Source organism: Rhagoletis pomonella, unplaced genomic scaffold (assembly GCF_013731165.1).
Source record: "Rhagoletis pomonella isolate Grant_MI unplaced genomic scaffold, Rhpom_1.0 Rhpom_scaffold_00004, whole genome shotgun sequence".
Taxonomy (NCBI): Eukaryota; Metazoa; Arthropoda; class Insecta; order Diptera; family Tephritidae; genus Rhagoletis; species Rhagoletis pomonella.
The window spans coordinates 51,817,197-51,834,696 of record NW_023458558.1 but is presented as its reverse complement, the minus strand read 5'-3'; the positions used below and the strand labels follow the sequence as shown (position 1 = coordinate 51,834,696).

Genomic DNA, 17,500 nt, shown 5'->3' with positions numbered 1-17,500 from the left:
CTAAGTTTAAACGGCAGCCGTGCACTGAAAAACTGGCCCTTACATTTATATAGCTTCACAAACGCAATTTGAGTGTAAAATTATTATTTTTTAGTTTAATGCGACCATGAAAACTGAAAAATTTGCTAATGAAAGCGGCAGTTAAAAAAAAAGGTAATGATTAATGACTCGAATTCATAAACAGCAAAAAAATTGTTTTTTTTTTTGAAATTAAATCGCTAGGATATCTCAAACCCATTGAGCTATGAATATTTTAAGTAGCTCCAAAAACCCAGGACGCAAAGAATTATCTTGAAAGGCACCATAAAGCTGCTTTGTAAAAAAAAAAACGGTTTTAGTAGCTTTGTCGCGCAGAAAATTACCAATTTTTGTATATTCTATATAGAATGACCATAGGTTTGCATGTATGTTTAATCTTTACCAAATTATTTTTATACATAAATTTCAAACTATAAATTTTGCTAATTCATTTTGAATTTGTGTTTTTCCTCCTTTCACCACAGAGATGCGTGTCACGACTCGTGGACAAATTTACGCCTATCGCCCATGTTCGGCTGCATATGTCCGAATAATCATATGAAAAAACGCTGTGATCGTATATTTAATATTGTTAATCACAATCCATGTGTGGGTAAGTTATAAAAAAATTAAAAAAAAAAAATTAACTTAAAAAAATGCTATGCAAAGCCAGAAGAAAACACTTAAATAGCAGCAATAAAATAAAAAGTTATCAACTGCAATGCAACAAGTATTTACAACATCAACACAGCGTAAATTGTGCAAGAGTAATAAATATAAATAAGTATGTTGCTGAAAATGCATTTCGCATAAGTAAAATATGTAGTAAAAGTAAAGGAACTAATTTAATTTCTGCACCACTATCAGCAAGCGACCGAAACTGCAAGAACAATGAAAAATTCGCAACAAATGAAAATAAGGAAGAATTGAAAATCCAAATATATATATATATATATATATCTGAAATTTTAAGCAAAAAATTGACTCTTCAAAAGAAAATTCATTTTGTATATTTTCTCGATTTTATTTTCTCTTTCGTTGTTTTGCTTTGTTTTCGTAAATTTCAGTTATTTATTTTTGTTTTTATGTATGTAACTCTAACCACTCTTAACTACCTAATTATCTCTTTGGTTTACTTGTTTTCCTTACTTCCGTTAACTCTCGGTTTGTTCCTTTACTTTGTTGTATTTCTAACTCATTGAAATTTTCCATTCAATCGCTTCCAAGAAATATATTTTTTTTAAGTAAACAACCAACAATCGCACGCTTTTTGCATCAAATCAAACTATGCGACTCAATTTAAGTACCTACTTATTAAATATCAACCTGCTACTCAATACTCTCTGTAGCCAACAAGCATACGAAAAGTGACAAATAAGTAAAAACTCTTACTTTCACCTCAACTCACATACACACACACACACACACACATACGCATTCGCAATCACGCTCACTACCGCCAAGACACTCACCGCCTCAAGACGCCGACCACCACCAGCATCGCCAAACATTTACTTAAGCCAGTCGCACACACTGATGACACTCAGCCACACCCACAGCCGCCACCAACAGCCAGCCAATAATAGTTGTGCTTAAAGTAAGCTTCTGTTCTGACAGCGTCTTGCACTTTACTCACTCAATCAACAACAATTTCCTACACCGCTGCGTCACGTGCTTACTTTGTGAAATTCTCGCTCGCTATCCGTCTCCCTCCCTAGCCCTTGCCGCTTACATATGCTTTCTTACTGTGTTCTACATATTGCTTTCCAAGTGCATATATACATACATACAAATCCTTAGTCCTTTCTATACGCTCTTTGTTTGCATTTCTTCATTCTGCATTAAAATTTACACTTTACACGCACCTCTTCTACTGCTTCTGTATTCTCTTTGCAATGTATATACACAAGTCTACCCCGCTCGCTCGCTCGTTTGCCTGCTTTTACTTAGCTATATTTACTAAATTCAAAATATATGTAGGTGTGTATGTATGTTTGATTGCTTGCTTGTGTAACTTCCTGCTGTAGCAATTTGCTGAAAAGCAATTGCATCTGTACTTGCATCTACATAAACTATATATGTATATATACCTGCACTTACCGTCGTCGGCAATTGCTGTCGTTGTCGCTGTCACAGCCACTGTCACTGTTGGAGTTCCTGTCGCTGTGACATTTGCTGTCATCAGCGCTGTTGAAATCATTGCGTCATGTTGCCTTTCTAAAAGCTTCAGCCGGTTAGCTCACCTTACTTATGTAGCTTGAAAGTCGAAAGCAACACCTTTGGTTGTATAGTATATTTACTTATTCGCGCGCACATATACAGATATACAATGCACAAGTGATACTTATATAAATATTTTTGGTAAATATGTACGTATCTTGTACATATGTATATATGCCATAGCTGTTGTCGGTGCCTGATTTGCTTTTATCCTGCTTGCCACTTCATCTTCACCTGCTTAAGGAATGCTTGTCTACTTAGCTTCTTGTTGTTGCTATTAACGCACTGCAATCATAAGATTAACACTTAAAAGCAGGAACCGAACATATAAGTTATTGTTGAAAATTGTCATGGAAAAAGTCACTATGAAGGAAATGTTCTACAACTAAATAAATTATACATACCAATCGGTTTCTTTTTTCACCGAGACTCAAATTTTAAAATAGATTTTTATTTGCAATTTTTTTGTAATATTAAAAAAAACAGTTATTTTGGATTTTAAATTATAAATCCAAAATAACAATTATATTTGATTTTTATATAATATGTTTTAGATAACAGTTATTGAATAATTTTATTTATAAAAGTCATCAATAAAAATCAGTTAGTGACTTTTACTTTTAAAAGTCATCAATATAAATCAGTCGCCGAGTTTTATTTTTTAAATCATTCGTATAAAAGTCATTATCATTTTTCGCATTTACGATGGTGTTGGGAAACAAAAACTTGCTACGACTTACACAAACGACTTTATAAGTATGATTTGAAAAATAAAGGCCAGTGACTGATTTTTATTTATGACATTTATAAATAAAAGTCTTCGATAGATAACTGTTATCTAAGACATATAATTTAAAAATCAAAAATAACTGTTATTTGCAGATTGCTTAGATAAAAATTAAAAATAATTGTTATTTTCTAATTAAATAAAAGTCAAAAAATAATTGTTAAAGAGCGCTTTTTTTTAATAAAAGTTGTAACTTTTACCATACCTGCTTAAAAGCTTTCGCCTTTTCGGTCATAAAACTGTAACTTATAGTGTTTTCTTTGTCCCGCAAAATTTTGCCTTCTCATTACCCTCTGCGCAAAAATACTAGAAAGAGGGAAATGAGAGGGCAACATTTTTTGTAGAAAAGAAAACGGCATTAGAAATGTGTTGGACATCTCCATTATCTATGCAATACTTTACTTTAGGCGTTGAAGTTTATTGCAGTTAATATTTATTGGTGATGAAGCATAAAAATTTTATGAAAGCCTGTTCAATTTCCAAAAAATCATGCAACTAACGATGGAAATCAATGCATAAATAGGCATGTTTTGATTGGTCAAATGAAAATGTGCAATCGATTTTTGTATGAAATAGAAGCGTACTCGTACATACTCCTACATGGCGTATGAGTAACATTTTCCATGTACATACTTAAAAATTTAATTTTTTTTTTTCATTCACAATGCAAACTTAAAACGAAAACATATTGGGCAAATTATATAATTTAGAAAAACGGCAAACAGATCCGCAATCTACGACTAAAAATAAGTTTACGTGGCTCGGCAGTTTTTTGTATAATTTCAGCGTTCCCACAGCGCTAAAGAAGTCTGCGCCTAGTACTCAATACTTAGTAAATACAATTTTGCCCACAAAGTGTTCAGTATTTTCTTCCGGGTAATTTTCGCCAATTTTGATTAGCCGCTGGACCAGGGTACAGCATAGTGACTTATGCGACGTGGACACCCAGCATAAATGCTTCAATTAAAGGAACTCTGTCTGATTTTAATGCGATCGCCAGTTATTTAGCCTTAGGGTCGGTTTCTAATATAAGCAGTAAAGTTACCTTTACTAACAGAGCAAATAAATTCTTTCTCACTTTTTGTAAACAGATTTGGAGCTTTTATACTAATATTAGATAAAGAAACTAATACAAAATACAAAAGGAAAAGAAAACAAATTGTGAAAGTTTGAGACCTTAATAGGCTGTCAAGAAATAAAATCTATCGCCTTTGGCATAACAACTTTGGACTTGTAGTGAAACATAACTTCTTCACAAATTGTTTTGAAGCTAACACATTTCATCTTATGATTTTCTCTCTCTTGCTCTCTTCTGAAAAAACTTTACGTTACTATGTAGATACATTTGCATGGCATCTTCCCGCTCGTTGTTTAACCGCACTCTTTCAGCTGCTATAATTATATACCATTTCTAATTAGCTGGCCAGCGAATGCACTTTTTACAACAGCCACACGCCCACACATAAAACCCCCACCACCAGCTAGCACAATTTACTAAAGCAAATTTTCTTAAAATTTTTTACTTAAATTTTCATGAATTTTCTATTAAATTTGTAAACGCAGCATTTTTTGTTCATTAAATTTTGTACACTCAAACTTGCTTTTCTTTACTTTACGTCGCCTTGGTTACAATGCATTTTTTAGTCTTGCGTATTATTTTTTGGCATTTTATGCACCTGCCGTCGTATGCGTCGCACTTAGTAATCTAGGAAGCTTGCACCAAAAGCAGAAGCGATAATCCAAATTGATAAAATATAGTTATGCACTTGCACATATACATTTACATACATACAGGTTTTATGTATGCCATATACCAAATACTTTTACTGTACATATGCATAGATTAAACACAATTTTATCATTAATTTTTTTTTTTATTATCCAAACTCTACTTTGAATATTAAGCATTTATCGAATTTCCTTTGCATCACTTCTACTTATGCGCACACCCAAGCACCACTGCTCTTTGTTTTCTCACTAACTTTTCTCTTGCAGATAGATTAATATTCTTCCCGGATGGTGCCATACCGAAATTTAAACAAAAACAAAAGCAACACCATAACCGCACAACTACAACATCATCATCTTCATCAGCATCCTCTGCAGCGATAGCCGCCAATGCCACCGGTCATCAACTTTCGAATAGTATTGCCTCGGACGATGAGGATGAGGAGGACGATTACGATGATCGCATTCGCGCTGAAATCTATTCAAATTATCCACATTATCTACACCCACCGTCTTGGGGTCTAAACAATCCGCTGGTATTGGCCTCACACTCACCGCACACATACGACGATGAAGATGAATCAATGCTGGAAGTGCCGGAGCAAAAGCAACAATGGCAGCGGCAACAAATGGCACACAAAACTGCCAAAGATATTGGTGGTGCTGTTGCTGCTGGTGGTGTTGATGGTGATGATGTTGTGGTGCTGTTGGACACCGATAACACTGGTCGTCACTTTGCCGGTCTCGGCGGTAGTGGCGGTGTTGGTGTTGGCATTAGTTTCGGTTTGTCGTCCGGTGTGTTTGATGAGTCCATAACGGAGCATAGCAATAGCGGCGGCGGCGGCGGCGGCGGCGGCAATCACGGCACGCATCGTTTGCACGAGTATATTGATGGTTTCACTTTTACCGCATCACCGACTATCGCATCCGCACCAGAATCTGCACTTCCGGCACCACCGACACATTTGCACCACAACAAAAAGCACCAAAAAACTGCAATGTATGTGAGCTAGCAAAAGCACTGTGTGTATATATATGTATACTTGTATAAAAACCTAGATATACATATTTTGTATATAACTACTTTATATGTATATACTTATTAGTGTATCTATGCTTAGCACACACACCGAAAACAACAACAGCAACAACAAAAATTAAAAATTGATACAAGCATTAGCACTTTACCCCCGCACAAGCACACGCAAAAGCACACGGTCACCTTACCTTTCCCAGCACTCACTAACTGCACTTCTAAATATGTATCTATGTACGTATTTGTATATTTATATGTATTTATGTATACTATGTTCGTTTATCAGCAGTTGAAAATGCCGAGACATTAAAATTCTATGAAATGTTAAACTTCCCTTCGTCAAATTTAATTATGCAAATGGCAAAATATTTAAGATTGCAGTGAAAGTATTTCAAGAGCGAGCTGAGCGTTAACGGGAGGTAAATTTCCCAGCTCGATTAAGTGTTAAACTTTAAATTTATAAATATGCACCCTTGTGCGCTTGCCCGTACTTAAGTAAGTATTTGCTATGTGCAAGTGATATTTACGTTGGTATCTTTAAAGGCACTTAAACATTTTGTAGCTTTAATGAAAAGTTTAGTTTGTATTTAAATACGTAAGAAATCAAAATGAGGGTAATAAACAAAAAAAAAAAATATTTGCGTTTATTCTTGGCTATTTAATTTTAAATTTTTACTCTTTTGTAGTATTTTCGAATTTGTACTATTTTACATAGTTTAAAGTCACAGCAAGTTTGAATATCTTCGCAGGTTTAGAAAATAACAAAAATTATGAAATTTTAGATTTTATGAAAATTTTAAATTTATTGAGATTTCTTATTTTTAGGATAATTTCCAAAACTCTAAAAACTATCGAAATCTGGGAGATTCTGGAAATCTTGGTAAAATTAAAATATTTTGAAATGTATAAAATTATTGAGATTTTAGAAATTTTTATATTTTCTAAAATTTTGAGATTTTTATTTATTCTGAAATCCATCCTAAAATGTAAAGATGTGAAACATCACAAATTGTCGAAAAATTCTTATGTTCATGGTACTTGTGTATAAAGCCTAGAAAATTCTTAGAATTCTTAAATATATTAACATTTTTGAAAAATTCCAAAACTTTTCCACTTTTCTGAACATTTATTTTGTGCTTTGTCTAAGTACTTCAGTACATACTATTTTAGTAATGTTATTCACGATATATGTTGAAAAAATATTTCCTCCCCATATTGCGTTTTCTGGGGTTTTTGACGGGTCTGTATAGTTACTATGAAAAAATGGTTAAATAAACAGTTTGGTATTATTATTGAAAATATCTTGAAGAGAAACCAAATATAGATTAAAAAATATTGATTTTCCAGAATTCTATACCATTTCAACGAAAACTTGTTTTTCTCCATATAAAATATATGTCCAATTTGGGCGCTTTAAGCGGTCGTTATATAATTTTAGGGATCAAAATAAAGGAATGGGGGTATATATTTTCGATATACAACAATCCCAGAGGGTGAGCGCATAAAAATTCCGATTCTCAATTTTTCCATGCATTTTTGTACCACCCTAATTTATATACACTTGTATGAGCTTTGTACCCGGTAATTGGCGTGTATCATATCTGATGGCGCTATGCATTGTACGGCACCTAAACAACGCCGAATTAAGTTTAAAAATTAAAATTAAATTTTCATAGGTATTTGATGTCTCGTATTTTCGATTATGTGCAATGTATTATTATGTATTATATTTATAATATATTTACGATAGCTCACTACCAACTTCACATACACTTCTCATCACATTTTAATATGATACTAGCCTAAATTTTATTTCAATCGATCTTCTCTATGCTATGCCCTGTATATTTGTCTCACCTTTTGCACTTAAAATAACTATCGAAAAAAATCACAAAAAAAAAAAACAAACAAATAATAATTAGTTCAAGCACAAATTCGCACAAAAGTATGCATCCTAGCGACGAAATAACCACCGGCAGAGATAAATTATCCCACCGTTCACGCACCTATAAAGGTGACAGCATGGATGAGAGAGGTAAGTGCCAACTTTACCTGCATATATATGTTATATTTATGAATATATCGTATAGTAAAATTTTGAGATGCATACACATTTCATGTAAGAAATGCGCAATTAACAAGGAAACTTTGTTTTCTTTTTGTAAGAAACTGAAGTTTGGCTGCTAGCGTTGTATAACTATTATTATTTTTTTCGATAAAAAATAAATCTGAAAATAATGGTTATAATATGATGGAAAAAATACGAGTCATAAAATAACGATTAAATGTGATCGGAAAAATTGAATAAACATTTTAATGTTGAAATTACAATTTTTATTATAAAGATCACGACCGTTACGGTACCTGATATACACATAAACATAAAAATATTAAATAATTGAAAGCTGAAATTATGCATTTTGTTTCATTTGAGCAAACACGGTTATTTTATAGGCAGTTTTGTTTTTAATACTGTACGATATTTCCACTTATTTTTCTGGGGAATTGATGAAACCAAGTTTTTGCGAAAGTCTGGATTGTATGTAGAAAAGTAATTTCTCAATTTCCCAGGTTGGCGATTTTAAGATTTTTTTTCAATTTGAAGTTGGTGGTGGGAGCATCGTTTAAACTAGAAGTGATTAAAACGCTGAAGGTCTTAGTTACTAGTGCTCCTAGCTATTGTTGTTAGGTGATGTATCACTTAATTTCTGCATAATTAGTAAATAAGAAAATAAATAGATAAATAAATCTATATTAATAATACGCGAAGGCATTTTTTGTTTAGCATAAAAAATCTACAACGTTCGTTCGATTTTCAAAAGTGGGGTGAGGAATTGACTATAGATGTGCAAAGAGGTCTAACTTTTTTGAAAAGAGTTGCCACCTCTTAAAAAATTATATTTAAATTATTTTAAAAAATAAATCAATTATTACAAACTGGGTATCAAACGAAATGGTTTTGAAACGCTTTGTTTCTTAGCTGAACTATAGCCCACGGAAAGGCTAGCCTATATTAAAATCCTTCACGTATAGGGTAAAGGCCATGCACAATAGACTATCTAAATACTTTGTGATTACAAAATAAAAAAATAAAAAACAGAACAATCCTAGGGGGTAAGAGCATACAAATTTCAACTATATACCACACAATATATACAATATAACTGTAAACTGTAAAAATGGAAATTATAAATTTAAAAAAAAAAATATAATAAAAATTTTGCAAGGCCACTTAGCTCGAAAAGCCCTCCGTGAATATTTTTCGTTTTTGAGTTTTTAGAAGCTATAACACTGTTTAAATTTGCAGGACTTTCCAATGTACGCAACCTTTCATTTAATCTTGGTTCAGACGCACCGTGGTTTATTTGCACGAAATTGCACCCAGCAGTCGTGTCGTTTTTTGGTAAAAATAAACGATTTTTGGCACATAAACTGCAGGTGCAGATTCCTCCTGCCCGAAAACCCCCAGGAGGATCTTTTGGTGGTATAATATTTACATTTCAATCACTTTAAATTGTTTTAAATGCTGCTGTACGAACACTAACTTGAGATTGAAAAAAAATTTAAAATCACGTGGGAAAACCGAGAAACTATGTAGTATATACACATATGTAGTCCAGACTTTCTGAAAAACTTGGTTTTATCAATTCCCCAGCAGACTGCCAAACAGTGTTATGGACGTTAATAACATATGTGTGTTATGGTAAAATAGCTTTTGAGCAAAGGCAAACAATTGCTTTGCAACTAAATCAAACAAATTTGTGTATGTTTTTCATCCAACGGACTTTTTGTTGAAATCAATAAAAGTTGGGAAAACTTTTTTATTAAGGCTATCTTAAAACACTCAATCGATCAAAATACAAAAAAGACTACAATATGTAAGACTGCGTATGTATATTGGTTTTGAATATTTTTAATTATAATAGATTGGCACTTACACATACATATGTTAGTGCTTCGCCGAGCTTCTCCTCCGATTTGTAGCGTGCGCCTTGATGTTGTCACACAAAGCGGAGGGACCTACAGTTTTACGCCATTTCCGAACGGCGATAGTAATTTTATGAAAAACCGAAATACACTCGGAGGTTTGCCAGAGGCGGCACCCACGAGGTAATATCGCCAAGGAAAATATAAGTAGGAGTTCCCTTGACAACTTGTGCGCTTCTCTTGGAGAGATGGACGTCGGGTCAACACAGCGAAAGCTGGCGGAAAACCAGGGCATGTGCTACTGCGAGGTAATTTTCGCCGAGTGCGGATCTGGGACGGTGTAGTGATTTTCTTAGCCTCGCGAAGCAGCATTTCTCAATTCTGGGGGTACACTGACACTCGAGCCTTTGCCAGAATGCACTTAAGCACTTGGGTTCGTACTTTATAACTTGCCCGAAGGAGCTCTCCCGGACTAACATCTGCTGCCTTCATAACTTCGTCCGCAGTGGTATCACAAATTACCAACGCTCAAGATCTTTGTGATCCACTTGACTAGGGACAACAGTAACCTATCCAAAGCTATTATTTCCTTTGAAAGCGTAAACTAAGCCTCCTCTAAAAGTGATGGCACGGAACTAAATATTTAATCACGATCCCGCCCATCCCGAAATTGAATTCTTAAGTAACGAACCCGCCCATCCCTTTGTTTTTCAGAATGGTACTGCGGGTCACGTGGGTCCCGAAATATATCCCCAAGAAAAATTCACATATATGTCAATTGTTTGTTTTACTTTACTGTTCGTTTTCATCTCAATAAAACATATAAAGGTGAATATTTCATACAACATTTTTAAGGAGGATTTTCTGAATTTTCGGAGGTTGCGATTTTATCGGAAGTGTCAGGAAAGGATTTGTTCCCCTCCCGCCCGCAAAGTTTTTATAGACTTTCCCAATACCGCCCATCCCGGTCATTTTGAAGTCAATACCGTGGGTCTTGGGGACCTGATATCCCGCGCCCATCGCCATACCCTGTACTAAATTACTGATATCTCAGGGTGACCGAAAACAGCTAAAAATACATATTTCTAGAAGCAGTATTCTGACTTTATTCCCAACGGCATTATTACCAATACAGATATGAAGGTAGAAAACCAGGTCCACATTTCTGTTTGTAGTTGTCCACAATTTTACAAATTTGCTCATTCGACAATACACAAATGTCATTCATTGTTAAGCAAATAAAATCAGGTACCACAGCTTTTATGCACATCAATTGTCTGCCTGCGATTCTGTCTGCTGTGTTGCAGTGATTCCATGACATTAGGGGTATTCTCGAAGTCTTGCACGATGCACGGATTGCACGAAATGCAAAAATACTATTCCAAATTTCGAAGAGTACGAGAGGGCCCCATTGCAAAGACGAAGCATGCATGGGTAGCAAGCAGCGAAATTATGTATCAAATACAATAACAAGAGACTGCCAAAAAAAAATTAAGTGAGCGAGATGAGAGGAATGAGAGAAATATGTAGCTATTCCAACAACAAAACAACTAGCAAAGGGTCGCATTTATCTTGCTATGCTATTTTGCAAAATATATACATGGGTTTCAACGTTGCATATTTTGCAGCGATAGGAAATGTGTTGCCCATGTATTTTGTTGTTGCGTGTTTGCAAGTTATGCAATATCCATGCAATCCGTGCTATGTGCGATGGGTTTGCAAGATTTGGAGAATACCCCTATTGTGTTTGTTTACAGATTTGCAAATGTGCGTATGTGTATGTACATATGTATGATTTCTACCTTGATCGACCTAAAGTCTTTCACAAACAGCTCTAACTGTCAGTATATCTATGCAAATTCCAGCAATGTTTATTTTGAATGCAGCTAACAAATACCCTTGGGTTAGCAAAACAAATCTTTGCTATACGCACATATCGTCGGTGATACTGCAAAGCGGTCTATGTCTATTAGTACCCTTGACACTTCGATGGTCTCTTACTTGCGCCGGAATGCATCTGTAAATCGTTACACGCTAATAAACGAATGACAAAACTGTCTACCTATGGCTGATGAGGATTAACTATTGCCAGAATCGATCAGATACAAATAAAAGATCAACTAAGCACCGAAGGTAATAAGTGACATAGAACGTTTTGTAGTATCATCGGACGATATGTATTGTATGCGTACTTACACAAATCGACATTTAATCAGTCAAAATAGTGTACACATTGCGTAAAGGATTTAATTTATAGTAATTGCTCTTTTGTGCGCAATGACTTCAAGATTTCAAATTAGAATTATTCAGAAGTTTGTGTTGACCTTTTCCAAAGTTTGTTTGCATTAACAAGAAGCTGAGTGTTTCCGGAAAAGGTATACATTTGGGATTTATTACTTTTATTTAATTATGTTTAAATAAGAATTCTATTCGGATTATTTTTACATTAACTAAGGGTCAGCTAATGTTTAGCTAAATAGACTAAAATATTTAAAATCTTCCCATTTTCTTTCAATTCTTTCGAATTTTAAAAGTTAGTAGATTTTAATAGAACATACGGTTTAGGCTAATTACAATTCTAAAATTAAGTTTTATAAATTTCATGTAGGTAATTGATATTATTAATTTAGAGGCGTTCGAACGACACAATTTTCACTCCTAAATATTTAGGAAAAAAATTAGTTTAAAAACTTTAGGGTGCTGGCTACATCTCTTGTGAGCTCTGCAATTTTAAGGAATCACTGGTATTGGAAGATGCATTTTCAAGGCAGAAATACACTCGTAGGTTTGCCATTGCTTGCTTAGGGGTGACCGCATTTAGAAAAAACTTGTTCTAATTTAGATGTTGCTCGGACCAGGGAACGAACTCAGGTCCTACTGAGTGGTAGTATGCACCTCTCACCTTGGTGCGTAGTGAATTATGGTAGTCTGCTTTTGATTTATCTGAGCAATGCGATACTGAGCAGGGGCGCTAATCTCGCTCGTTCTTCCATCGGGCCATCGAGATTCGTGCACCTACCCTGCATTCCATTTATGATCTGTCTGATTGATCTGTGCAACTGTAAATAAAGAAACTGCAGCCCTTCCATGCAAAGTTCTATACGAATTATTTTCATAATATAACCATGAAGCTGTTTAACTAAATTACATAATCATGCATTAATACATATGTGTACTTATAAACCTATGAACATAATTGAAATTCTCTGATCCACAGAGTATGCCTACAAATCAGATCAAAGTACAGCGTACCCGCCTATTGTTTGCTCATAAAGAAATTGATGTCAGAAGGATGCATGTCAATGCATACTAGCGCAATGAAGCAACAACAAAATGCCGCAATAAGCTATTGACTTTTGCGATGCAGTTGTTTTTGTCACCAACTTTAGCAATAAATTAGCATAAATTTGACTTTTGACAACAGAGAACTGTACACATGCGCACGCACACAGGCATAATACACACTATACCTACCCAGTACGAAAATAAACTAGTTTTAGTATTGATGTTCGAGCAGTTTTTGATCCACCACAACAAATTGAAGATCTGATTTTCTTCCTTAAAACGAACTATTTACTTTAATATGGCGATGCCCTAGGAAGCAGTCAATTATCCGACTCTGTATTTGAGTTCAACTACTTTAAAATTCACTTGGCTTAAAGCAGTTCAAAGTCAGTATGGTTCGTTTGAACACGCTTTCGTTCTGCACTTCACAGATGCTCTTTCATATGTCTAAGACACAAATAAAAATTTCAATCATTTACACATGTTGTCTCAAACCTTCTGGAAGGTGACAAACAAAAGCAGGCATCTCTGCACGCTCAGCTACAACTAGACCTATAAATGTGCTTTCAAATGTTCAGTTTGAATTGTGTGTAAGCAGAAAGTCGATTGCCCGACTCTACATTTCATTTACTTCTACTTTAAAATGCATTTGGCTTAAAGAACTTCAAAGTAAGATGATTATTTCGCAGATATCTTTTCAACAAATTTAAAATTAATTAGTATTAAATTCTGAAATAGTTAACTGCCCAAAGTTAGATGATTTTGCAACTAGTGTTAAATTATTTGCAAAGATATCAAAAGTGTAAGTATTTGGTTTAGCTCAAGGAGGCTGCCGGTGATAATACTTCAAATGCAGATTTGCTGCATAAGCAAAAATAAATTACTTTTTCGGAGGAAATTTGCTGAGCTATACCGTACTGGGTATCTAATAACATGTAATACAAACATACGAGGGATTGAATCATCACCACTGCATTCTGGAATTCGTTGCTTTCAAAATTTTCACTGCATTAACTTCTGTGGCATCACTTGCCCTGAGCGTGCCGTTACATATACTATATGTATAGGAAATAGGATCCTATTGATAAGAGCATAAGTACTAGGAATGTTAATCCCGATCTTTTTCTGGTCCCGAAAATACCGGGATTCTGGGGCAAATAATCCCGGTATTTTCGGGATTTGTAATGTGCTCTGATGGCAATAATAGAAATTCCGTTTCTTGACCAGTGGCTATATTTCTTTTGTTATATAATAATTAATATTCTTGTATAATTGTCTAGCTCTTTATATATATAACAACGTGCGATAGTAAATTTTACACACAAAAATCAATAAATACGCGAAACCATGAGCCCCATATAGTAAAATTTCGTTTTTAGTCTTTCACTCTGACGTCAGTAACTCAAAAATGATTTAAGAAATTCAATGAAATGTGCTCAAATTAAAGAGGAAATTCTGTGGAATTTAAACAGATTAAATTTTTTGGTGCATAAGGTCCGGTAAGTATTGAAAATGTCATTTAAAATTGTATTCTTGAAATTTCGCAATATTTGTTTTTAAAAAATTGTATGTTAAGGACTTATATAAACTCCATAACGTCCTCGAATTTTGTCCTACTAACTTTATCAACTTTAAAATTTACCTATTAGTTCTTGTGAATTCAAAAGCTTTTAATTATTTTAAATTCTAAAGAAATTTGTCTTTGAAATTACAAGATCCTTTAAAATAAATCCTGACGTCAGAGAGAAAAAATAAAAACGCCACTTTAAATAAAAAAGTAGATTTCAAATCCATTCATTTATTATTTATTTTAAGATAGGAGAGCTTCTCAAACAATATAGAAGCAATTTTTTGCATTTAAGTTGTTGGATCCCGGGATTATGATAATGACATCCCGAAAATCCCGGCAAGGTAAAAAGCGAAAAAATTAACATCCCTAATAAGTACATATGTAAATATACGCATCTAAACATCATTGACGCATGTCTATGTATTTTCAGTGACCGAATTTAAGATTCTGAAACAATGGATCAGCCAATGGCAAGCTACTATCGTTAATGAAGTCACTCGTATTTTATGGTGACGAATACGTACATGCATACATACATACATACATATGTGCGTGAAAAAAGGAAACTATTCACGCGTAATGCAGTCCAATGTAGGTATAGGGAAATTGCAATACATTCATATGTATGCAAGATGATATCATAATTATTTATGGCATTAATGGGTGTTGAATTCCAAAATTTTGTGATATTTATTCATTCATCTAAGCCATAAAGCAGCGATAGGGTTATTTGAGGCCGTCCTTTTCGAATATTATTATTAGTGTGAATTATAATACTTTTGACAGCGAGTTCACTCAAAAATTTCCAATGGGAATATATTTACAAAATTAAAACGATAATCACAGATTTCAGGCTTTTGTTATACTTGAATACTTAATTTTTTTGCAACTCTCACCCTACTATCTGAACCTAGATTTAATGAGAAATTTCTGGAAATGGTTATTTTGAAAAGTTTTGGGGACATACAACACACTTTAAGATTTTCAGTATTTACCTCCCGTTATAAAAGTGGTGAGGAGCGAATTATTTAAAAAACCTATGGAACAGTCGCCCAGATAGGAGGTTTTCCATGCATTGGCACTAAAAAGGTAGAACTTAATACTAATTGTTTTAGGCAAAGTGATTGATATGCTGTTGTTGGTTTAATCTAGTTCTTTCTTGTGTTTCGATTTAAGTGAATAAATTTTTGCACCTGATTTGGAAAAACCCACTAAAAATCAAATTGACGAGGCATTTTATTTTACCGTCACCAGTTCTCTTTAAAATTGATTGCTTTTAAAAATGAGATTAAGGCACTATTTAGCAGTGTTTACTATTAAAGTATACACCTGATTCTTTGAGAGAAATAATGTGATCTTAGAGGCATACAAAAAAAGTGTGCCTTATGCCCCTGAGTCTAAAATATTTTTGCAAGACAATTTCGATTTTTTGTATGCCAAACCTAGGGGATGCCTTTTTATATTTTCACGGGAAATTTTTATTTGGAAATTTCTTTTTTTTTTTAAATAGTTCTACTAGAACACGCCAAATACTTCGCTACCAAATGTTTAATGCTTTTTTGAGAGATAATTTATTTTGGTTCGAATTTCTGTAGATGCTGGAGGTAATGCAGTAGGTAAGCGAGAAAGTGGAAAAAATTTGTCTTGAGGCGTATTGTAATGCATTACTCTATCGATACAAAAAGTAAGCGCTTACCAAAGAATCAAAGTTTTTGATGGAAACTTACAAGTATAAAAATGTAAAATATCGAGGGCTCATATTCAGATTACCTTATGAAGACGTCTTTACCGACTGCAATCGGGAGCAAAATTTATATGTGATATAATAAATTTTATAAAATCTAATTTTTGAGTCCATAGAGCTATCTGGCCTTTAGGCATATCTCGAAAAAAAGGATCAGCTACGATCTTGATCTCGATGGATTTTGAACCTTCAAATGATGTAGAAAAAGGCTATGAAAGCCGATTTTAGCACTTTTGTGAAAATTGTAGTTAGGTGGTATTGATTATAAGCCCTCGATATGAAATATATAAACATTTTAATAAAAAGTATAAAAATTAAATGTACCTGCGTTACAGCATGATGGGAAAGGGTGAAGGGGCGCGAGCGGGGCCGCTGCGAAGCTACGCAAATTTAATATTTGAAAGAGAAATAATGTCAATGGATTTTATTTCGCTTTTGAAAAGGTAATAATCGCACCAGTACGCGAAATAGTGTCAATTGACCTTATTTTCGTTGATCTTGTTACCTGTCACCTGCAAAAATACTTTAGACCCACGGGTCTAAGGCCACCTTTTTTTCTAGTACGCTCTAGTCCGATCAAATGAATCAGGATACGGCCCTTTCCAATCCATTCCATCTAAAGACTGCTTTTTAACATTTTTCCACTGTAAAGGTAATCGATTGCCATTATCGAAACATAGGCGTAATTCTCAATTCAGTTCAATGAAGCCTCAGCTGTAGTTTGCAACTTCGCGATCCCTGAAGAAACATTTATATTGATAGACAAACAAATTTACATATATTAAAAAAAAAATTTAATTTCCGTTTTCTATAAACAATATGTTTCCAAATATTATACAGTGCCGGACAGAAGTATTGGCACAGAGAATTTGTGGCAATGTATGCAAAGGTTTTTATTTTATCTTCGCTATTTTTTTTATAAAATATAGTGTATACTACAACAAAAAAAAGACATAAAAAATAAAATCTCTAAACCTTTCGCAGGAAAATTCAATAAATATGCTACTTTTTTAATCAGATTTTTAGAAAAATTTTGGATATGCAGTATGAAAAAAAAACACAAAAGACCGACAGAAAAAAATTATATAAAATCAAACGGGCTGAAAATTGCATACCTAATATTTTTCTAATAGGAGATTTATAAATTTTTTAATTTTCCTAAGGTTTGCATAAAGTTTTTTTTTA

General features: G+C 33.8%; 1 protein-coding gene across 1 annotated transcript in view; it reads left to right on the top strand.

Annotated features, from left to right (window-relative positions):
* Positions 1-17,500, top strand: part of LOC118737764 — a 188,302-nt gene that overhangs the window by 119,823 nt on the left and 50,979 nt on the right. The window contains exons 5-7 of the mRNA XM_036468510.1: positions 504-631; positions 5,021-5,753; positions 7,712-7,824. Coding sequence (XP_036324403.1) covers positions 504-631; positions 5,021-5,753; positions 7,712-7,824 — 974 coding nt within the window. The remainder of the gene's footprint in view (positions 1-503; positions 632-5,020; positions 5,754-7,711; positions 7,825-17,500) is intronic.